This window comes from Panulirus ornatus, chromosome 20 (genome assembly GCF_036320965.1).
Source record: "Panulirus ornatus isolate Po-2019 chromosome 20, ASM3632096v1, whole genome shotgun sequence".
Classification (NCBI taxonomy): Eukaryota; Metazoa; Arthropoda; class Malacostraca; order Decapoda; family Palinuridae; genus Panulirus; species Panulirus ornatus.
Genome location: NC_092243.1, coordinates 8,355,814 through 8,380,413, shown reverse-complemented (window position 1 = coordinate 8,380,413; position 24,600 = coordinate 8,355,814). Strand labels below are relative to the sequence as shown.

Sequence of the window (24,600 nt, the reverse complement as noted above, 5' to 3'; positions counted from 1 at the left end):
ATCAGTCTGGTTTCACTTGTAGCAATTGATACCAACTTCTGGGCAAATGTCTTACTGTAATTGAGACAAAGTACTTTTACAGACAAAATTCTTCACAAAAGGAATGGTGTACCAAAAAGTAACTGAAGTCTACAAATAGATATGAATGAAATAAGACCAATACCTGGTTTAAAAAGCGAGATATACATAAGTATACTTATGTAAGTAGGAGAGATGGCCAGAGAGCGTTATTGGATTACGTGTTAATGGACAGGCGTGCGAAAGAGAGACTTTTGGATGTCAATGTGCTGAGAGGTGCAACTGGAGGGATGTCTGATCATTATCTTGTGGAGGCTAAGGTGAAGATTAGTATGGGTTTTCAGAAAAGAAGAGTGAATGTTGGGGTGAAGAAGGTGGTGAGAGTAAGTGAGCTTGGGAAGGAGACCTGTGTGAAGAAGTATCAGGAGAGACTGTGTACAGAATGGAAAAAGGTGAGAACAATGGAAGTAAGGGGAGTGGGGGAGGAATGGGATGTATTTAGGAAATCAGTGATGGATTGCGCAAAAGATGCTTGTGGCATGAGAAGAGTGGGAGGTGGGCTGTTTAGAAAGGGTAGTGAGTGGTGGGATGAAGAAGTAAGAGTATTAGTGAAAGAGAAGAGAGAGGCATTTGGACGATTTTTGCAGGGAAAAAATGCAATTGAGTGGGAGAAGTATAAAAGAAAGAGACAGGAGGTCAAGAGAAAGGTGCAAGAGGTGAAAAAAAGGGCAAATGAGAGTTGGGGTGAGAGACTATCAGTAAATTTTAGAGAGAATAAAAAGATGTTCTGGAAGGAGGTAAATAGGGTGCGTAAGACAAGGGAGCAAATGGGAACTTCAGTGAAGGGCGTAAATGGGGAGGTGATAACAAGTAGTGGTGATGTGAGAAGGAGATGGAGTGAGTATTTTGAAGGTTTGTTGAATGTGTCTGATGACAGAGTGGCAGATATAGGGTGTTTGGGTCGAGGTGGTGTGCAAAGTGAGAGGGTTAGGGAAAATGATTTGGTAAACAGAGAAGAGGTAGTGAAAGCTTTGCGGAAGATGAAAGCCGGCAAGGCAGCAGGTTTGGATGGTATTGCAGTGGAATTTATTAAAAAAGGGGGTGACTGTATTGTTGACTGGTTGGTAAGGTTATTTAATGTATGTATGACTCATGGTGAGGTGCCTGAGGATTGGCGGAATGCTTGCATAGTGCCATTGTACAAAGGCAAAGGGGATAAGAGTGAGTGCTCAAATTACAGAGGTATAAGTTTGTTGAGTATTCCTGGTAAATTATATGGGAGGGTATTGATTGAGAGGGTGAAGGCATGTACAGAGCATCAGATTGGGGAAGAGCAGTGTGGTTTCAGAAGTGGTAGAGGATGTGTGGATCAGGTGTTTGCTTTGAAGAATGTATGTGAGAAATACTTAGAAAAGCAAATGGATTTGTATGTAGCATTTATGGATCTGGAGAAGGCATATGATAGAGTTGATAGAGATGCTCTGTGGAAGGTATTAAGAATATATGGTGTGGGAGGCAAGTTGTTAGAAGCAGTGAAAAGTTTTTATCGAGGATGTAAGGCATGTGTACGTGTAGGAAGAGAGGAAAGTGATTGGTTCTCAGTGAATGTAGGTTTGCGGCAGGGGTGTGTGATGTCTCCATGGTTGTTTAATTTGTTTATGGATGGGGTTGTTAGGGAGGTAAATGCAAGAGTTTTGGAAAGAGGGGCAAGTATGAAGTCTGTTGGGGATGAGAGAGCTTGGGAAGTGAGTCAGTTGTTGTTCGCTGATGATACAGCGCTGGTGGCGGATTCATGTGAGAAACTGCAGAAGCTGGTGACGGAGTTTGGTAAAGTGTGTGGAAGAAGAAAGTTAAGAGTAAATGTCAATAAGAGCAAGGTTATTAGGTACAGTAGGGTTGAGGGTCAAGTCAATTGGGAGGTGAGTTTGAATGGTGAGAGGCTGGAGGAAGTGAAGTGTTTTAGATATCTGGGAGTGGATCTGTCAGCAGATGGAACCATGGAAGCGGAAGTGGATCATAGGGTGGGGGAGGGGGCGAAAATTTTGGGAGCCTTGAAAAATGTGTGGAAGTCGAGAACATTATCCCGGAAAGCAAAAATGGGTATGTTTGAAGGAATAGTGGTTCCAACAATGTTGTATGGTTGCGAGGCGTGGGCTATGGATAGAGTTGTGCGTAGGAAGATGGATGTGCTGGAAATGAGATGTTTGAGGACAATGTGTGGTGTGAGGTGGTTTGATCGAGTAAGTAACGTAAGGGTAAGAGAGATGTGTGGAAATAAAAAGAGCGTGGTTGAGAGAGCAGAAGAGGGTGTTTTGAAATGGTTTGGGCACATGGAGAGAATGAGTGAGGAAAGATTGACCAAGAGGATATATGTGTCGGAGGTGGAGGGAACGAGGAGAAGAGGGAGACCAAATTGGAGGTGGAAAGATGGAGTGAAAAGGATTTTGTGTGATCGGGGCCTGAACATGCAGGAGGGTGAAAGGAGGGCAAGGAATAGAGTGAATTGGAGCGATGTGGTATACAGGGGTTGACGTGCTGTCAGTGGATTGAATCAAGGCATGTGAAGCGTCTGGGGTAAACCATGGAAAGCTGTGTAGGTATGTATATTTGCGTGTGTGGACGTGTGTATGTACATGTGTATGGGGGGGGGTTGGGCCATTTCTTTCGTCTGTTTCCTTGCGCTACCTCGCAAACGCGGGAGACAGCGACAAAGTATAAAAAAAAAAAAAAAAAAAAAAAGACCAAAACAAATTCTTACCCTCAAATTCCATTACAGACATTATTTGCACTTCCACACTTAAAAATTCACAGAAACTTTCCCTTTAGTTATTTGTTTGCTTTTCTAATCTTTCCATCCAAAACTTTCTGTTTCTGATCCATTCCATAATTCCACAGTCTGTTGCTGTTTGAACTCCTTTCACTCTCTCTCGCCCTTGTCCCCAAATTTCCTGGTATCATGAAACACAAACTAAGAGCCAAGAGGATATCTAATGTTGATGAAAATTCTGTTTTCTACTAAGGATGCTTGATTTAAACCTTATTTTCTATAAAAAAAAATCAGTTCCAAGATATCTGGAACCAAAGCAAAGACAGATTGTGTTAGTGTTAGGAAATGCAAGCAGGTGTAAGTAAACTTCAGGATATGGAAAAATTTGAACTTTCTGGCATAACAGTAGTTTAAAGAAGTGAAAAATCTCAAAAAATCAAACATTCCCAACAATTCCTTTTAAATGAAGAAGGTTCTGTCCACAAACATATAATCTCTCCTTGTCACACATAACACCTAACAACTCATTTTTCCTATCTCTAAATTTTCTGCAGAGTACTATGCACTAGCCCTGCCTTTTAGTAAAATGGTGTAGAAATAGAAATAGTATGAAGGAGCATTAGACAGAAGCATTAGGCAGATACATTAGGTAGAAGTAGTAGGTAGGAACATCAGCTAGGAGCATTAGGAATAAGTAGTAGGCTGAAACATTGGTTAGAAGTAGTAGGCTGAAACATTAGGCAATAGTAGTTGGAAGGAACATTATGAAGGAGCCTCTGAAAATACTGTGCTAGAGTTGTGATCTGCCAGGGACCTGTTAAGGGTTAGGCACTAAAGGCTAAAAAGTGGCATTGGAGTTCACCAGCTATGGAGACTCTTCAGCCATGGCCACCCCCTCAAGGGAGTTCCCAGAGGGAACAGGCATCAGAAACATAAAGATATATAGCTAGAAAGCAAATGAGCACAGCCTGACATATGAATCACCTACTTCATACAGAAAATGTCAAAAGAGAAACAATCTTCAACTGAAAAACATTAATATATCAGTCAATATAACAAGAATTTCAAATCAAAAACATTTTTTTTCTCTTTCATACCTGTTCACAGTTTCCCACATTAGCAAGATAGTGCCTGGAACAGATGAAGAAAAGGCCCCTTTCACTCATATCCATTCTCTAGATGTAAAGTGTAATGCATTAAAACTACAGCTACCCATCCACAGCCCCTTCCATGCTATCTACTGGCTGCTTCATATATCCTGGTTCAGTCCAGTGACAGCAAGTCACCTACTATATACCATGCCCAGGTCCAGTCTAGTTACAGCAAGTCACCCCCTACATACTACATCACTCTAGTTCATTCTAGCCCATGCATGTTTTCCACCTACCTGCATGTTCAGACCGTAAGTGTTCAAAATCTTTCTCACTCAATCAACCTATCTCCAGTCTGGTAACTCCACTCTCCTCTCTTCCACTTCTGACCCATATATTCTCTTTGCCAACCTCTCCACACTCATTCTCTTCATCTTTTGTCAACCTCTCCACACTCATTCTCTCCATGTGTCCAAAGCATTTTAACACATCCTCTTAAGCTCTCTCAACCATATTCTTTTTATTACCACACTTCTTTACCTTATCATCTCTTACTTAACCATCCCTCCTCACATCATGTACTGTCCTTAAACATTTCATTTACAACGCACTCACTCTCATACGTTCTCATATATCGCCCAAGTCTCATATCCATACAACACCATCGGAACTATCATACCTTTAAACATACCCATCTTCACCCCCCCAGACAAAGACATCTCTTTCCATACATTCCTTAATGCTCCCAGAATTTTCACCCCTTCATTCACCCTACGGCTCACCTCAACTTGCATGATTCCTCTCACTGCCAAGTCCACTCCCAGGTATCTAAAACACATCACTTCCACCAAGTTTTATCCATTCAAACTTACACCCCAACAAACTTGCCTCTCTCCAGTGCTACATCTAATAACATTACTTTTAGTCACATTTACTCTCAACTTTCTCCTTGCACACACTCCCAAACTCAGGCACCAACTTCTGAAGTTTCTCACTCAAATCTCCCACCAGGCCCCTGTCATTAACAAACAACAACTGACACACCTCCAACCCCCTTAACCTTAACCGACTCCTTAACTACCCCTCTTTCCCTCTTTCCAAGACTCTCTGATTTGTCTCCCTCATTACCCCAAGCATAAACACACCCCTGGTGCAGACCCACCTTCATCTGAAACTACTATCTACCTAATCACAAACTTGTCCTACTCCTCTGATAAAAACTCCTTGCTGCTTCTAGTAGTTTTCTCCTATACCATATACTTGTAACATCCTCCACAAAGCATCTCTATAAATCCTACCATAAGCCTTCTCAACATCCATAAATGCCATGTACACATATTTTTCAAAGCAAGCACTTAATCCATACATCCTCTATCATTCCTGCAATCACAACTTGATCATACATCTTCTATTGTTCCTTCAATCATTTTGTTCCTTTGTGCATGTTACCATCCTCTCAATCACCATTCTCTCATATAACTTACCAGGTACACTTAGCAACATCATACCTCTATAATATGAACTCTCCACCTTTGTCTCTCTTGCCTTTATATGATGGCACTAAACATGCACTCTCCCATGTATATGATCATCTTATACAACTGAGTTTATTGTATTTATATGCATATACAAATATATGCATACCAACTATATAATAAGTACCCAATCAAACACATATATATCGCTTCCTAAATTTAGAATAGGGTAACCTCTGCAAAATCTTCCTAAAAACACCAGTTCTAGCCATCTCCATAATACTGAAAGCTAAATATCCAAAGATTGACCATTAAAAAGCATACATGACAGTTTGGCTACCATAATCATACAACAGAAACAAGCAACACTTTTCCAATGACAGATCAGAGAAAATGAGAAAACCCACCCTTTCCATTATCTTCATACATCCAAGCAATTGTGACACCTCCAAGCTCTGAATCTGAGAAGCGCAGTAGGAAAGTGCCTGATTTGGAGTTCTTTAACATTTCTTCTGCTTGACGACGACCAACAAAACCCATGATAGACCCATCATTCCAGGGGTGGCGCAAGTGCTCTCTTGTAACCTTCAAAACAGAAAAAATTATTACTCCTTGTAATCAGTACAAGTGTAACTGGACTCTGCCTGCATGTAGTCAAATAAATGTGAAAAGTCACCTTTGGTAAACATGCGATTGTCCAAGACAGACCTTGTGTCTCCTGTGTCTCCCTGATGATGTGATTATTACACATTTCAACATATACATATATATACATACACAGACATATACATATATACACATGTACATAATTCATAATTACTGCCTTTATTCATTCCCGTCGCCACCCCACCACACATGAAATGACAACCCCTTCCCCCGACAAGCACCCGAGGTAGCACTAGGAAAAGACAACAAAGGCCACATTTGTTCACACCCAATCTCTAGCTGTCATGTATAATGCATTTTACAGGTATTTTGAGAATTATGTTCTCGTTAATTGTAATGTCAAACTTATGGTAATGCTTTTTCAGAGTATCTGAGAGTATTCCACACATAAAGTGCAACTAAGATATCTAGACCACTCTCATCATATTATACAACTGTGTTTTCAAGACAACATGGTGATAGATGGGTCAGGATATACTCTGAGCGATCAGGGCCTGAACTTAGAAGAGGGTGAAAGGCATGCAAGGAATAGAGTGAATTGGAACAATGTGTTATACTGGGGTCGACATGCTGTCAATGGATTGAACCAGGGCATGTGAAGCGTCTGGGATAAATCATGGAAAGTTTTGTGGGGCCTGGATGTGGAAAGGGAGCTCTGGTTTCAGTGCATCACACATGACAGCTAGAGACTGAGTATGAACAAATGTGACCTTTGTTGTCTTTTCCTGGCGCTACCTTGTGCACACACGGGAGGAGGGGGTGCCATTTCATGTGTTATGGGGTGGCAACGGGAATGGATGATGGCAGCAAGGATGAACATGTACATGTGTATATATGTATATGTCCGTGTATGTATATGGTGAAATGTATAGGTATGTATATGTTAATGTGTGGGCATTTATGTACATACATGTGTATGTGGGTGGGCTTTCCTCTGTTCCCTTGCGCTACCTCGTTAACACGGGAGTCAGCGACAAAGTATAATAACAAAATATACAACCAAGCAGTGTTTTGGTTCCATATTGACCAATACCATGTGAGACAGCAAAGATTCCAGAGGGTTAGGACAACCTTGTATTATCATTCACTAACAGGGGCAAAGGAACCTTAAGCCAAGTTGTCCGTCTTCACTAACCATTCATCAATAGTGGGTTGTAGAATGATCACTACTTACTGAAAAGTCACACAGTAGTACACCAGGAGCATCTATGATTATGTGAATTGAGGATTATCAAAGTGAACTGAAGATTATCAAAGCCTCACTGAGGTTTCATACATGAATTATCCCAAACGGAATCCAAAGACGTCCCTTTTGACAGACATCATCTAATTTGGTTCCTTTTATTTCAACAGTAAACTAATCTAGGCATGTCTCAGGGTTTGCTTCTATCCCCACTACTAATAAAACATGCTTACGAGATGATCATTATAACAACAACTAGGGTACCATATACAGAGGACAATCAAATCTTTGCTGAATTTCCATGAACAGCCTCAAAAAGTATCACAAAAGATTTCATCTGGGTATATGGCCTTCAGCTTGGCTCCCCTAATGTATTGTCACTATACTACACTTGGTATGGGACCTTAGGATTTGAGGTTTGTCTTTGTCTCCCAACCAAAAAGAGAGCACAGAGTTACCAAATGATCTTGACCTAAGTAGATGTCACACACCACATCAGCAACCATAGGGAGTTTTTAACATGAAAACAGTTAAAGCTCTGCTAATGTTCTATAAAGACACAATCCTAAGAGGTATCACAAGAATTTCTTTTGAGTAAACACCCATTAACTTAGTTTCCATAATGTAATAATCTGTACACTAAATGAGGCATGGAAACTTTGGCCTAAAGGTCTGTCTTTGCCCTCCATTCTGACAACACAGGGTTACGAGCTGATCTCCACTTTAACAACTTCTGAACAGTTAAACCAATAACAGTGAACTTAATTCTCGAAAGGTACCATTCTGCGATCCATCCTATTGCAAAATCTCAACCTGCTGAATTACTGTCCCAGCCTCTTAAATGCAGTTCAATATAACACTCTTCCTCTTGAATATTATCAAATCTCAAGTCTGTACACAGTAACACTATAATCAAATAACTTTAAAACACCCAGCCTCTTAAAACACTGTTCAGTATCATCCCTTCCTCAACTGTTTTATCAAAACTCATGTCAATAAACTATACCTCTGATATGAAATAATTGTAAGACACAAGTAAAACATGCTTAGAGTTATCACATTATTACAAAAATATAAAAACCTAGCATAACAGAAAAAAAAACATGATTCACATTAACAAACAGTACTGGTTCGTCTGAACCACCTTAAAAGAGTACAGTCGGGGGGCATATTGTGGCAGCTGAAGCCACTGGTGTCAACAGGTAGTTCTTAGAATAGAATTCATAATTCATAACAAGCAATACCCATCCAACACTTCTCAAGGTTAAATGATGCTGACATCCAGGAACGGTTAACCATAAGAAATGAATGTGGATGAATGTTTGCTTATTACCATCTTAACTCTATACCATGACATCATGGGCAGGGGACAATAGCTGTATGGGTACTGAGTCAATTTCAAATAATAAGGGTGCTGAAACCATTTCAAAGAAGTAAGAAAAAAGAATCTATGAATATTCTGACAGGAAAGAATAAAAAGAGTGAATGAGCATCTACCAGCCTCAAATATTTTTAAATGGTTGAAGGGGGCATGAATGCTCATGGATAAATCATATTCAGGGATATAAAACAATGCTATTGCATTCTCAAATGTGCCTAAGGTTCTACCCACACAAAATAGAAGTGACAGCAGGTTTCGGGTGAGTATCAGGAAAAGAAAATTAGGTCTAGCCCAATAGCTAAATTCACTGAGACAAAAAATTAGATCAGGAATCCAGACATGAACAGCATAAAATGAATCATGCATCAATTCAACACTCCTACAAAAAGACTACACTGTTTCCCATGGCAAATGTAATCTGCAGCTTACACACTTTTGTCACTTATGTGAAAATAGAATCAACAATGTTTCAAGGATACAGAAAAAAAGATTACAACCTTCATCACTGCAAAGAACCATTCCCAGAAAGTAAAGCTGCGCTCTTGCAAAGGCTCCTTACAAAATTGGGACCATGATAAGTACATGTTGGTGAAGTCCTGAACCTGGGGACTCCTGTAAGGAAAAAAATGTGAAAGGATTAATTTTCCAAAATACTTGCAAATCAAACACATTTAGTAAAAAATACCTAAGTTTACAGGCACTTTATCAAAAGACAGTCCATCATCAACACTTCATTCCCAATTCAGTGGGATGGATCAAGTGTACAGAGCCTCTGCTACATCACTAATCCCTACTCCACAACCTAATTTTCTTTTTATATCATCAACCCTGTCCAGTGTGTTGAAGTGAAAAACGAGTATCCACTTATAAAAGCACTTCTAACTTTACAAATGAAGTCGATTCATTAATAGAGACCAAAGTCTTCATTCTTGCCACTTTGCTTATAAGACTTCCATAGCATTTGATCTATTGTCAACAGAAATATTCCTAGCCCTAGTTATATTTCTCACTATATCTATCCAATGCATTTATAGTTTCTCTCTCTTCTTTTTATTCTCTTCTGTCCTGCAATATATCTTCTTGACCATCCTATCAACTGCCATACATTCTACATGACCATACCATCCTTAAAGACTTTCATCCTTGCAAATTCTTATGATTTCTTCACGTCACATAACCTCCTTACATCTTTATTCTTCCAAATATACTAATACAGTAAGAAAATTATCCATCTCTACAGTGCTTATTTTTCACCTATCTTGACATGCACACAAATATTTTTCCATGTTTGTTCACCATTTCTTGTATCATTAGGGTACTTCAGGAACAGAAAAGCTTCATTTGCTCACATTTGTTCTCAAACTATCTAGTATAATGCACTGAAACCAGAGCCCCCATCCACAGCCAAGCCCTAAAGACCTTTCTGTGGTTCAGCCCACTGACAGTATACTGTCTTTATATATCACACTGCTCCAATTTGCTCTGTCACTTTCATACCACACTGCTCCAATTTGTTCTATCCCTTTCACATCTTGCGCCCTCCAGTATGTTCAGCCCCAAACCTCAAAGCATCTTTTACTCTATTCTTTCACCTCCTCCTTCATTCTCCACTTTCCCTTTTTCCCTCCAATTCTGATATGTACACCCTCTCTGTCATCCTTTCCTTACTCATCTTCTTATGTCCAAACCATTTCAGCTCTCAAAAGATACTCCTTGTACGACCACACCCTTCTCTTACCTGATTCATTTTATATTTGATCAACTCTCCTTACATCAGATACTGTCCTCAAACATTTCATTTTCAGGACATCCACCCACTTATTTACATTTCTACCTAAGGCCCAAGCCTTGCATCCTTACGGCACTGACAGGACAACTATACCATCAAGCATACCCATCTCTGCTCTTATAGACATTATCTTCTATTTCCACACATTCCTCAATGCACCCTGGACTGGACCTCTGCCCCCTCACCAACCCTAAGATTCACTTCAGCTCCTATGGTTCCATTTGCTGCCATATCCACTCCCAGGTATCTAAAACACTCCACCTCCTTTAAGTTCTCTCCATTCACTCTCACACTCCTAATAACCTGTCTTTCTGCACTGCTAAACCTAATAACAATAATTTCATTCACATAAATTCAGGAACTGGCTTCTGTAGTTTCTCAAATGAAAAATGACCTCTTTCCACACACTCCCTAATGCACCCATGACCTCAACCACCATAAGGCTTAATTCAGCTCTCATGGTTCATTGCCATATTCACTTCAGGTATCTAAAACACAGAACTCCACTTCCTCTATCTCCCCTCCATACAAACTTACACTCCAAATATCCTACCTATCTCCACTACTAAACCTAATAACCTTGCTTTTACTCATCCTTTCTCCTTTCACACATTCTCCCAAAGTCAGAAACCAGCTTTTATGGTTTCTCACCTGAATCTCCCACCACCATTATACTTGTATACTTATTTAACTTATCCCTACCCACAGGTGTCTCCATGATATATGGACTGTATCTGGTTCATAATCATAATTCAATTAGTCATCATCTGCACAAACATGAGAATCAAAGGCAAACTTAATTCATATAAGGGGCATGAAACACCACTCCCAATTGTAGACCACAGAGTCCCTTAATATTTACAAAATAATCTATCTTTCTATATCTCTGATGCCTGTTCCATGGCAACAGAGTCTCCACAACTAAAGAACTCCAGTGCCACTTCTTAGCCTTTAGTGCCTCACCAACTAAAGAACTCCAGTGCCACTTCTTAGCCTTTAGTGCCTCACCCTTATTACAGGGCACCGACAGAGGGCAAGTCTAGTGCTGTGTTTGAAGAAGCTCTTACCTAATAATCCTAATTCCTATTGGGTCAACTCAGTAACATATATTTACAATCTACACACATCCTGTCTGGCTGATTACCACAATGCTAAAAATATAAGACATCTGAATATTCAATGGTCAACTGTTCTTATTCTTCCTATTACTACTGAAGCTTACATTTGTACGATATCTCTGATTGTATAGATTATTATATCTACACTTCTCATGATAAAAATGTTAAACAAAATCATGTCTCCTTGGCTGTTCAATTTGTTTATGGATGGGGTTGTTAGGGCAAGAGTTTTGGAGTGAAGGGGCAACTATGCAGTCTGTTGTCGATGAGAGGGCTTGGGAAGTGAGTCAGTTGCTGTTCGCTGATGATACAGTGTTGGTGGCTGATTCGGGTGAGAAACTGCAGAAGTCGGTGACTGAGTTTGGTAAAGTGTGTGAAAGAAGAAAACTGAGAGTAAATGTGAATAAGAGCAAGTTTATTAGGTTCAGTAGGGTTGAGGGCCAAGTTAATTGGAAGGTAAGTTTGAATAAAGAAAAACTGGAGGAAGTGAAGTGTTCTGATATCTGAGAGTGGATTTAGCAGTGGATGAAACCATGGAAGCGGAAGTGAGTCACAGGGTGGGGCAGGGGGTGAAGGTTCTGGGAGCACTGAAGAATGTGTGGAAGGCAAGAACGTTATCTCGGGGAGAAAAAATGGGTATGTTTGACAGAATAGTGGTTCCAACAATGCTGCACGGTTGTGAGGAGTGGGTTATAGATAGGGTTGTGCAGAGGAGGGTGGATGTGTTGGAAATGAGATGTTTGAGGATAATATGTGGTGTGAGGTGGTTTGATTGAGTAAGTAATGAAAGGGTAAGAGAGATGTGTGGTAATAAAAAAAGTGTGACTCAGAGAGCAGAAGAGGGTGTATTGAAATGGTTTGGTTACATGGAGAGAATGAGTGAGGAAAGATTGACAATGAGGATATATGTGACAGAGGTGGAGGGAACGAGGAGAAGTGGGAGACCAAATTGGAAGTGGGACCAAATTGGAGGTGGAAGGACGGAGTGAAAAAGATTTTGAGCGATTGGGGCCTGAACATACAGGAGGGTGAAAGGCGTGCAAGGAATAGAGTGAATTGCAACGATGTGGTATACTGGGGTCAACGTTCTGTCTATGGATTGAACTAGGGCATGTAAAACGTCTGGGGTAAACCATGGAAAGTTTTGTAGGGCCTGAATGTGGAGAGGGAGCTGTAGTTTCAGTCCATTACACACGACAGCCAGAGACTGAATGTGAACAAATATGGCCTATGCTGTCTTTTCCTAGCGCTACCTCACGCGCACGCAGATGGAAAGGTGTGCCATTTCATGTGTGGTGGGGTGGTGATGGAATGGATGAAGGCAGCAAGTATGGATATGTACAAGGCAAGTATGGATATGTACATGTGTATACATGTATATGTCTGTGTATGTATATGTGCGTGTGTGGGCATTTATGTATGTACGTGTATGTGTGGGTGGGTTGGGCCATTCTTTCATCTGTTTCCTTGCGCTACCTCGCTAATTCAGGAGACAGGGACAAAGTATAATAAAATAATAATAATAAAATAAAAATATCTTCATAATAAACAGATTACATCAAAAACTAAAAAAAATTGAAGAAATTGTAATAAAACTTACTCCGTTATTTAGAACAGTATCCAAAGTACATAAAATGCTGTAAAGGTAAATGAGCAAAATTTTAAACTATAACACACAAAAAGAATTCAATGGCCCACTTAAAACATACCTGTCTAACCTGAAGGCTTTGCATGCTAAAAACTTTACATTTTCCTCAGTCAACCCTCGTCCTGTGGCAGATTTAAACTTAGCATCCAACATGTCTGCAATCTGGGGCCATGGTACCTGAGAAATTACAGAAACATGAAAAAAGATGCAAAGATGATTAACTCTGATGACAGTTCTACAAAGGACTAGCACATGACAAATTGTCTTGTTTATATGGAGCTTATAGGTTCTGTCATACAAACAAATGTTACTCAGATTTCATTTTTCTCAAAAAGGCACAATACCTGTGCCAATGTTCCACTGACATTCATATCATTCATAGGAATAGCACTAATGGTTAATAACATGAATATATTTTGAAATTTTACACCATTTACACTTTAGCCCAAACTGAGGCTGGCTGGAAAAGTGCTGGTAGGATATTGAAGGACTTGTTTCTTTCTTTATATGAACATCTAACTATTTACATCACTGATGACACTTCCCTCTGGGAATTCCCTCAAGGGGATGGCAATAGCAAAAGTCTCCATTACAGGTGAATACAAGTATCTCTTCTTAGCCTTTAATGCCTCACTCTTAAAATACCACTGTCAGAGGGCAACTCTAGCACAAGAGTTCCCAGAGGCTCCTAACTAATATTCCTACCCACTACTTCAACCAAATGTGTCTATGTAATGTTCTAACCTACTACTTCTACCTTATGCTCCTGCCTAATGTCCCTACTTTCTACTCCTACCCAACATTTCTACCTAATGCTCCTGCCTAATGTTCCTACCTACCACTTGAATTTATTGTTACTGCCATTTTGCCTAAAGGCAAGACTAGCCCACACAGCTCACAACAGGAAAATTGAGATTTACAATGAATGACTGGCGAGTTAAGTGTTGTCAAGTGTTATGTGTGACAATGGGAGATTGTAAAATTGTGGAAAGAATGCCAGCATTCTACTCTAATTTCATACATATTCATATTTGCTTATTAATGGTAGTAAACACCATGTTCTTAGGTTGAAATATCACACCTTTAACACTACACCTAAGTGTGAGTACATTTGAAAGGCTTGCACATGTGGAGAGGATATTACAGTTTAATTTCTTTGGAATAATACAGCTCTTTACTAGTCATGTTATCAAAGTCCTCCATCACTCCACAAATACATAAGAGAAAATCTGATAGTTAAGTAATTTCTTCCAAAAGAGCAAGTTCAGTGGGGAGTAGACTTGATGAGGAGGAGTGAGCAACAAATATACTAAGAAACAATGGAAATCATTGGAACCACTAACCAGTCTAAGGATGACAACCTAGATGATGATGACATCCCACAAGACACTCCACGAAAGTACATCTACTTACCCATGATCCAATGGGTTCAAAAATCAGACTTTCATAGATAGTGAGAGTGATTTAAGTCTTAGACAAGATTGGCAAGTGCTGCTAATCATGTCACCAGCCAAAGGAAAATGCTTATAAAGAGTTATAGTGTATGCAAAAGCAAACTACATCAAGTCAGTTATAAACCCTAGTCTAGCAAGCAGTGCTTGCTCTCTCACTGACATTCCACCTTCCATCTCTACCCAACACTCTGTAGCAAGTCTCATGTCTTAGCTCAAGTGCTTGTGAAGTCAAGAGACAATGACCTGTCAGTGATTTACTTGTTACACCTGATGAGTCCCCTCATGACCTAACTTCTGCAAAACATACCAAAATCAATGCTGAAGGTCACAAACTCTTCACAAGCATATTACCTAAGTCCTGGTCAGTAACAATTTATATGTTATTGATTTGTTTTATATTCCTAAATGTACATTTCATATATATTAGCACAGCATTCATATATCTACGTTTGGGGGGCATTCAGCAGGTAAGTCATCTTAAGTGTGTTTAAATGGCCGTTTCAACAGTATCCGGAACACTGCGAGAAGAATCTACATCTGTCTATACTGTCTATACATTTTCTCAACAGGTCAAAAGAGTTAAACATATCAATATACAATGACATGAAAGCAGTTCTCACCTTTTCAGGAACTGTAAAAGGTATTCGTCCTTGTTCTGCAAATGCATTGTCCCATGAAACTGTTGCCCATGCATGAGGCTCCTGATTGCCATGAACAATCACCACCACTGGCAATGAAAGCGTCCACACCTGAAAATTAATAAAAAAGCTACTTATCACTGATTACACCACAAAAAGTTTTGTTTCACATTTTCCTGATCAAAACTTGTCATTTCACAAGACTTAAGAAACAATTTTTTCTTCTCTTATATTCCTGTTCAGGAATATACAACCTAGACTTGGGAAAATCCTCTCTTACCCCTTTTCTCTGCTTCTATTCTTGGAAATAAAATCCCAGAAGGGTAGAATTTCTTGCCCCTGCTCCCACTCTTCTTAGTTACTTTCTAAGGAAAGTATTGATACATGGAAATAATAACCCAGGAGGGTAGTATTTCTTGTCCTTGCTCCCACCCTTCTTAGTTACCTTCTATGGAATGCATGAGATACATAGGTAGTAGTTTTCCCCACCATCCCCATCTATAAATAAAAAGCAAAGGTTACATGAATGATACTACTCTTTCTTTTTCCCTGAGAAAAAAGGCAGTAAGAAATGTATTGACAAAGGAGCCTGAGAAAAGAATTACAGTAATAATCTAGAAGACAACAGAACTAATGGAGAGAAAACAAGTGATAGCATGGAGAAGAACTCTAAAGAAATAAAATATTAATAGCTGGCATATCTGTCCAAACCATCAACAAGTCCACAACAGATCTCTAAGCCAATGATTTCAACTAATTTTCCTTATTAGACCATCCATCCTGAGCTATGCAAGGCTTGTGTGAAATCTTAATAATCTCCATTAATAGAAAAAATCCTATTCATCATCAATGCCATTATACTGGCAAGTAACTTTAAATCACAGCACACTCCAGAAAAATCTAATTTCTTAATATGTTATAAATGGTGATGAGCTGCCAAAAGTTCAGTGAAGCAGATACGAAAGATGGGGTGGTATTCAAGAGTGCACTGGCAGGGTGGCATGTTGAATCATTTTGGTGTACAAGTTTCATCAGTGCTGTGTTTCTTAGTGGTAAGGGGGATCTATAACTATAGGTTGCTGAAGCAGGGATAAGCCGTTTACTTGTATATGCGGGAAGGCAGTTAGTTATGGAGTGGTTTGGATGGGAAGGGCCTAGTGCTGGCTGCATAAAGCTAAATGCCAAGCATATGGATGTGAGATTGAAGTGGGAGGATTACTATTTTGTTTAGGCACTGAGTTTGTGGTTGCTAGGCCACCCATTAAAGTTTTGAGAGCTGTTTTGTGTGTTTTCAAAGTATGTGTACAACACACATAACATTCACTTCCCACAACAATAACATCAATACAGAAGCAACACCCATACTAAATGCCTTCATAACACTAGCTGGCACCAAATTTGGACAAGGAAAAGAATCCCTAACAATCCTATACACACAATGCATCTGTTCCACATTAAACTGTGACTCACCAGCCACGTCATCTGCCCCCTCAAAAGTAAACCATTCAAAACAGTGCACTCAGAACAACCACTGGCTTAATTGTGAGCAGATATGGCCTTTTTTTGTCTGTTTCCAAGTGATAACTCACTGACGCATGGGGTGGCAATGGTGTTTCCTGTGGGGTCATGTGGCACCAGGAATGGATGAGGGCAAGTATGAATATGTAAATGTGCATATATGTATATGCATGTATATATGTATATGCATGTGCATGTATGTATACGTTTATATGAGTGGAAGGGTCTTTCTTCGTCTGTTTCATGGCGCCACTTCAATGACGCAGTAGACGATGATCAAGTACAATGAAATGTATATATATATATATATATATACATATATATATATATTCTTTCTTTTCTTTCATACTATTCGCCATTTCCCGCATTAGCGAGGTAGCGTTGAGAACAGAGGACTGGGCCCTTGAGGGAATATCCTCACCTGGGCCCCTTCTCTGTTCCCTCTTTTGGAAAATTAAAAAAAAAAGTGAGAGGGGAGGATTTCCAGCCCCCCGCTCCCTCCCCTTTTAGTCGCCTTCTACGACACGCAGGGAATACGTGGGAAGTATTCTTTCTCCCCTATCCCCAGGGATAATATATATATATATATATATATATATATATATATATATATATATATATATATATATATACATATATATATATAGGGAGCGGGGGGCTGGAAATCCTCCCCTCTCGTTTTTTTTTAATTTTCCAAAAGAAGGAACAGAGAATTGGGCCAGGTGAGGGTATTCCCTCAAAGGCCCAGTCCTCTGTTCTTAACGCTACCTCGCTAATGCGGGAAATGGCAAATAGTTTGAAAGAAATATATATATATATATATATATATATATATATATATATATATATATATATATATATATATATATATATATATATATATATATATATATCTTTCTTTCTTTCTTTTCTTTTAAACTATTCGCCATTTCCCGCGTTAGCGAGGTAGCGTTAAGTATATATATATATATATATATATATATATATATATATATATATATATATATATATATATATATACTTAACGCTACCTCGCTAACGCGGGAAATGGCGAATAGTTTAAAAGAAAAAAAAGAATATATTTCTATTTATATTTATCTATTATACTGTGTCACTGTCTCCCGTGTTAGCAAGGTAATGCAAGGAAACCGACAAAAGAATGGCCCAACCCACTCACATACAAATATATATATACATAAATGCCCACACACACACACACACACACACACACACACACCTATACATTTCAACATATACATACATAACATACACAGACATATACATATATACACATGTACACATTCATACATGCTGCCTTCATCCATTCCTATCGCCACCCTGCCACAAATGAAATGGCAACCCCCCTCCCCCTGCCTGCGCGCACACGAGGCAGCACTAGGAAAAGACAATGAAGGCCACATTCGTTCACACTCAGTTTCTATCTGTCATGTGTAATGCACCAAAACCACAGCTCCCTTTCCACATCCAGGCCCCACAAAACTTTCCATGGTTTATCCCCAGACACTTCACATGCCCTGGTTCAATCCACTAATAGCATGTCAACCCTGGTATACAACATCGTTGCAATTCACTCTATTCCTTGCACGCCTTTCACCCTCTCATATGTTCAGACCCCGATCACTCTAAATCTTTTCACTCCATCCTTCCACCTCCCTTCGTGGTTTACAAGTTCATATATATATTACATTTGTTTAAATGTGCAGTGGGGTGGCGATGGGAATGGATGAAGGCAGCAAGTATGAATATGTACATGTGTATATATGTATATGTCTATGTACGTTTATGTATGTATACATTGAAATGTACTGGTATATATATGTGCGTGTGTAGGCTTTTATGTATATACATGTGTATGTGGGTGAGTTGGGCCATTCTTTCCTCTGTTCCTTGCGCTACCACACAAAAACGGGAGACAACGACAAAGTATAATAAAAGAAAATATAATATATATATATCTATCTATCTATAAACAAATAAAATACATATATGAAGCTGTAAACCACAAAGAAAAAATCGAAGCAGGAAAATCTGCTGAAGTGCTTTCATGTATTTCAACACACCTTTGGAAGAAAAATGTAACAGTTCACACAAGAAATTTTTACAGACATCAATAAATGTTAATACAGTAGTCACATCTTGGAAGGTAATGATTACTTTCCAAGATGCATCAGATCCATCAGTTGAACTCATGTTTTATGAAGATTAAAGTTGTTGAATCCTTAAGTATATGAAATGGATATATTATGGGGGAATTTTATGTTTTAACCACAAGCAAGTAAATACTCTCACATATGCTCAAAAGGCTCTGTCCACTGGTGAGAAAGTGTACCAAATTAAACACCACCACAATTACTGGATAAAAATTTATGAATTGCACACACTTAAAGTTCAAGGAATCCATAACCTTCCATCTCAACAACATAATTTCAATACATATTAATCAACTTTTAATTGCATTCCTATTCAATCATGAAATATTTCAATTTCAAACCTAAATATTATCATTTTACTATTCCTATAAGTAATAACATATCACTCAAATTAGAAAAATTTTACTATTTCAACTTAATCCTAATAAAACAAAAAAGACACTTACTTGGAAAACCAGTTCACCACCACCAACACTGAACTGTGATTGAAAGAGTAAGGAAAATTTTTCATCCATTACAGATTCAGTTCCCTTCTTCTCTGCTCGCTTAATTTTGCGCAACTGCATATTACGAAAATTGACAGATAATTGACGTGTTGCCTGCAAAATAAATTCACAAATATACTACCACTTACCATCAACCAAAATCAAGCAAAGAAATTGTTAGTACAAAAAATTTTTAAAATAATGTGTACGTATTACTGGGTGCTGCATTGGATGGCACCATATCTCTCATTATACTTTGTTACATTCCTATTACAGACTTCATCTGCTTAAGGTTACACCACAAGTAAAATGTCATCCTTGGTGAGGCTGATCATCGTCAGTTGAATAACAGAGTGCAGTCTTGTCAAAGAACTTCTCACTTCAAATGAGTCCATCCTGTCCCTGCTATTGAGTGTACAGTAGCTTTGGGCTGCAGAAACCCCAACAAAGGGATCCTGGGCAGCACCAGGACTTTTCAGAAAGGGGTCCAGGGGTAAACATTTATTTCTTTTTTATTATTATTTTGCTTTATCGCTGTCTCCCGCATTTGCGAGGTAGCACAAATGTATATACATACACGTCCACACACGCAAATATACATACCTATACATCTCAATGTACACATATATATATACACACACAGACACATACATATATACACATGCACACAATTCACACTGTCTGCCTTTATTCATTCCCATTGCCACCTCGCCACACATGGAATAACATCCCCCTTCCCCCTCATGTGTGCAAGGTAGCGCTAGGAAAAGACAACAAAGGCCACATTCGTTCACACTCAGTCTCTAGCTGTCATGCAATAATGCCCAAAAACCACAGTGCCCTTTCCACATCCAGGCCCCACACAACTTTCCATGGTTTACCTCAGATGCTTCACATGCCCTGATTCAATCCACTGACAGCATGTCAACCCCGGTATACCACATCGATCCAATTCACTCTATTCCTTGCCCGCCTTTCACCCTCCTGCATGTTCAGGCTCCGATCACTCAAAATCTTTTTCACTCCATCTTTCCACCTCCAATTTGGTCTCCCACTTCTCCTCATTCCCTCCACCTCCGACACATATATCCTCTTGGTCACTCATTCCCTCCATGTGCCCAAACCATTTCAAAACACCCTCTTCTGCTCTCTCAACCACGCTCTTTTTATTTCCACACATCTCCCTTACCCTTACATTACTTACTCGATCAAACTACCTCACACCACATATTGTCCTTAAACATCTCATTTCCAGCACATCCACCCTCCTGCGCACAACTCTATCCATAGCCCACGCCTCGCAACCATACAACATTGTTGGAACCACTATTCCTTCAAACATACCCACACCTAAAAGCTTTGTAACTCTCTACCTTCTTATTTCTTTCCTAATAACTATGACCTGGCACAAAATTCAAAAGATAGGTTTTTCATTTCCTCCATAATTCGTAAATACATTTCCTTGTCTCGTCTTTTTCCCTTTCATTAACATCTCTATTTTTCCATTAAGGCCCTGCCTTGTGGAAATTTTGTCCACTTCTGGAGCCTCCAATGTACAAAAAAAACAAGTGATGGTACATAGAAAGGAGCTAAAGTTCAAAAACCTAATCAGGGAAAGCAACCTTTGTGGGTAGGTAAATGGTAGGGAGCCACCAACCAGGAAGATATATGACTGGTACTAACCACCCAGGTATTGGGAGGGTTAGTGATGGCTTTGTAGTGACAAACACTTCAGCAGTAAAAATGCACTCTTTCGACCTAGGTAGCTGTCTTTTCCCTCTGCCTCACCCACACATGGACTGCTGTCCACAAACATACAACCTCGCCTTGTCAAACATAGCACATGACAACACTTAACTTGCAAAATTCATTCCTAGTAACTCTAGACTTTCTCACAGCAAGCACTAGGCCCTAGCCCTGCCTTCTGGCAAACTGATAGGAGCAATAGATATAAGTAGTAGGAAGGAACATTAAACATGAGAATTAGGTAGTAGCAGTAGGAATATTAGGTTGACAGATTAGGAAGAAGTAGTGGGTAGGAAAATTAGATAGAAGCCTCTGAAAACAGTGCCTCATAGTAGCCCTCCGCCAGTTGCCTCTAAGGGTGAGGCAATGAAGGCTACAAAACGGCACTGGAGTACAACAATCATGGAGATTCTTTTGCCATGGCCATCCCATGGAGGGAGTTCCCAAAGGGAACCGTCACCAGAGATATATAGACAGAGCCTTTTCATTGATGGAGAACTGGAGAAAACTCATAAAAGAACTAAAGTATGAACTAATCTTCCCAGGTGGGTACTTGGTAGCAATGATGGACAGAGATACATAGGAATACAAAGGCCTGACAAGTGATAAATATATACTGCTCACTCTATCTTCTCTTAACCTTTCCTTTGCCTGTTACCATTTCCACATCTGATTCCTTCACTGATCCTTCCATTTCTTCTCTTGTTCACCTCAGATTATTCATCTTTTAAAGCATTTTCATATTCTTTGAAGTTTGCCAATACTCTTCACCCCAACTCTCACTTGTCATTTTCTTCAGACCTTGTACCTCCCTCTTGACCTCCTTCCACTTCCTCTTGTACATCTTCCAGTCACTTGCACTCTTTTCCTGCAAGTAATGCCCATTCTTTTTTCTCTTTCACCAACATTTAACTTCATCATCCCACCACTCACAACATTTCTCACATGCCCATATCCAATCTTCAGCATGCCATATATTTCTCTCACACAGGTGAGTAATACTTCCCTAAGTAACTCACATTCCTTACTCACTCCCCTAGTTCGTTCAATCACCCATAGTTTCATTCACTCTCATCTTTGGCCACTGTACACCCAATTTCTCCTCTTGTTTACATGCACAAGCCATTTTCCCCTGCTCACTAACACTTGCCACCATCTTCCCATCTATATTATTTCCTCTATTCCTAAAGACTAAAGAAATTCACACTTGCCCATCTAAGGAGTTATCAGACATTCCACCAGCTGCCCCTCTCAGCACATTTACATCTGTAAGTCTCTTTAACCCATCTATCAATATGTTCACAAAACAAAAATGCCAGCTCAACACTAACCTTATTCAGCCACATATACTTTTAAAAACCAGGTATTCCCAATCACAAGTCATTTTCAGCACACAACTCTACAATGTTCATCATTTTCATTAATATTAGGTATCCCATGCCCTAATCATACCTCAACTGCCACTTCACACACTCTTGCATTCATATCACCCATTACTAACATTTATCCTTATCTATCAAATCAAGACTGATGAGGCACACACTCAGACCCTCCTAAAACATTCACCTCTCTTCCTCACTCCTCTCATTACCAAATGCATATGCACCCACCTCTCATTCTCTCCTTTCACTTTCACCAACATCAGTCCAGCACTTGTTTCCTGACACCTGCATATTCCCATAACTCCTCCCTTGGCAGAAATTCCACCCTCTCCTTTGCTCTGGCTCTCACATAAGCACAAGACTCTATCCCTAAGACATCCCTAACCTATTTTCTATGTTCCCTTTTGATAAGTTTCACCCAAAGCCAAAACATCCAAGTTTCTCTCCCCAAACTTACTACCTATTTCTCCCTTTTCTCAAGCTAGTAACTTTCATATAATTTCAAATATCCAAACAGCAATTAGTTCAAGATTTAGCTCATTTGAAAGATAAATGTCTAGCTCCAAATGCCCCATCAATAAGCACAGATTATCACCACTCCTTTATATTTGAAAAAGCATATGCATCCATCCAGCATGACTAAACAGGTGAGATTAGGCACTACTTAACATAAGCATCCATTATGACATGTAAAATACTATCTAAAATAAATGATGAATGTGTTATATTGCTTTTAAGTCAAATTGTTTTGTGTATAATCCATACTTACAAGTTTGATTAGTAAAATTAAACCTGAAAATATGCTGATTATTCTAATATCAAAATAACAGATTACTTTCATTCCAAGTTATGGATAACTAAACTTTATCTCATTGGTTCCCTTGGACTCTAGGATGCCCTCCATTATGGAATTCATTTGTATTCTTTCAACATAAATCAGGTTCTGAGAGCAATGAAGAATGTGTGGAAGGAGAGAACATTATCTCTGACAGCAAAAATGGGTATGTTTGAAGGAATAGTAGTTCCAATAATGTTATATGGTTGTGAGGCATGGGATATAGATAGGGTTGTACAAAGGAGTGTGGATGTGATGGAAATAAAATGTTTGTGGACAAAATGTGGTGTGAGGTGGTTTGATTGAATAAGTAATGAAAGGGTAAGAGAGATGTGTGGAAATAAAAAAAGTGTGGTTGAGAGAGCAGAGGAGGGTGTGTTGAAATGGTTTAGACATATGGAGAAAATGAATGACAAAAGATTAACAAAGAGAATATATGTGTAAGAGGTGAAGGAAACAAGGAAAGCAGGAGACCAAATTGGAGGTGGAAGGATGAAGTGAAAAAGATTTTGAAAGATCAGGGCCTGAATATACAGGAGGATGAGAGGCATGCAAGGAATAGAGTGAATTGGAACAATGTGGTATACTGGGGTCAATGTGCCGTCAATGTACTGAACCAGAGCATGTGAAGCATCTGGGGTAAACCATGAAAAGGTCTGTAGGGCCTGTATGTGGATAGAGAGCTGTGGTTTTGGTGCATTACACAACAGATAAAGACTGAGCATGAACAAATGTGGCCTTTTTTGTTTGTTTTCTGGCACTACCTCGCAGAAACGGTGTAGCGACGCTATTCCCTGTGTGGCAGGGTAGCGAATGGAATGGGTGAAAGCAAGCAAGTATGAATATATAAATGTGTATATATGTATATGTCTGTGCATGTGTCAAGCAAGTATGAATATATACATGTGTAAAGTGCCTGAGTTTGGTAAAGTGTGTGAAAGAAGAAAGTTAAGAGTAAATGTGAATAAGAGCAAGGTTATTAGGTACGGTAGGGTTGTGGGTCAAGTCAATTGGGAGGTAAGTTTGAATGGAGAAAAACTGGAGGAAATAAAGTGTTTTAGATATCTGGGAGTGGATCTGGCAGCGGATGGAACCATGGAAGCGGAAGTGAATCATAGGGTGGGGGAGGGGGCGAAAATCCTGGGAGCCTTGAAGAATGTGTGCAAGTCGAGAACATTATCTCGGAAAGCAAAAATGGGTATGTTTGAAGGAATAGTGGTTCCAACAATGTTGTA

General features: G+C 39.3%; 1 protein-coding gene across 8 annotated transcripts in view; it reads right to left on the bottom strand.

The window, feature by feature from the left end:
* Positions 1 to 24,600, bottom strand: part of Stat92E (Signal transducer and transcription activator Stat92E) — a 119,572-nt gene that overhangs the window by 42,036 nt on the left and 52,936 nt on the right. For all 8 annotated transcript variants that reach the window (XM_071674622.1, XM_071674621.1, XM_071674615.1 and 5 more), the window contains 5 exons: positions 19,364 to 19,516; positions 15,211 to 15,339; positions 13,198 to 13,313; positions 9,079 to 9,193; positions 5,759 to 5,936 (listed from right to left, as the gene is read on the bottom strand). In XM_071674622.1, the coding sequence (XP_071530723.1) occupies positions 5,759 to 5,936; positions 9,079 to 9,193; positions 13,198 to 13,313; positions 15,211 to 15,339; positions 19,364 to 19,516 (691 nt within the window). The remainder of the gene's footprint in view (positions 1 to 5,758; positions 5,937 to 9,078; positions 9,194 to 13,197; positions 13,314 to 15,210; positions 15,340 to 19,363; positions 19,517 to 24,600) is intronic.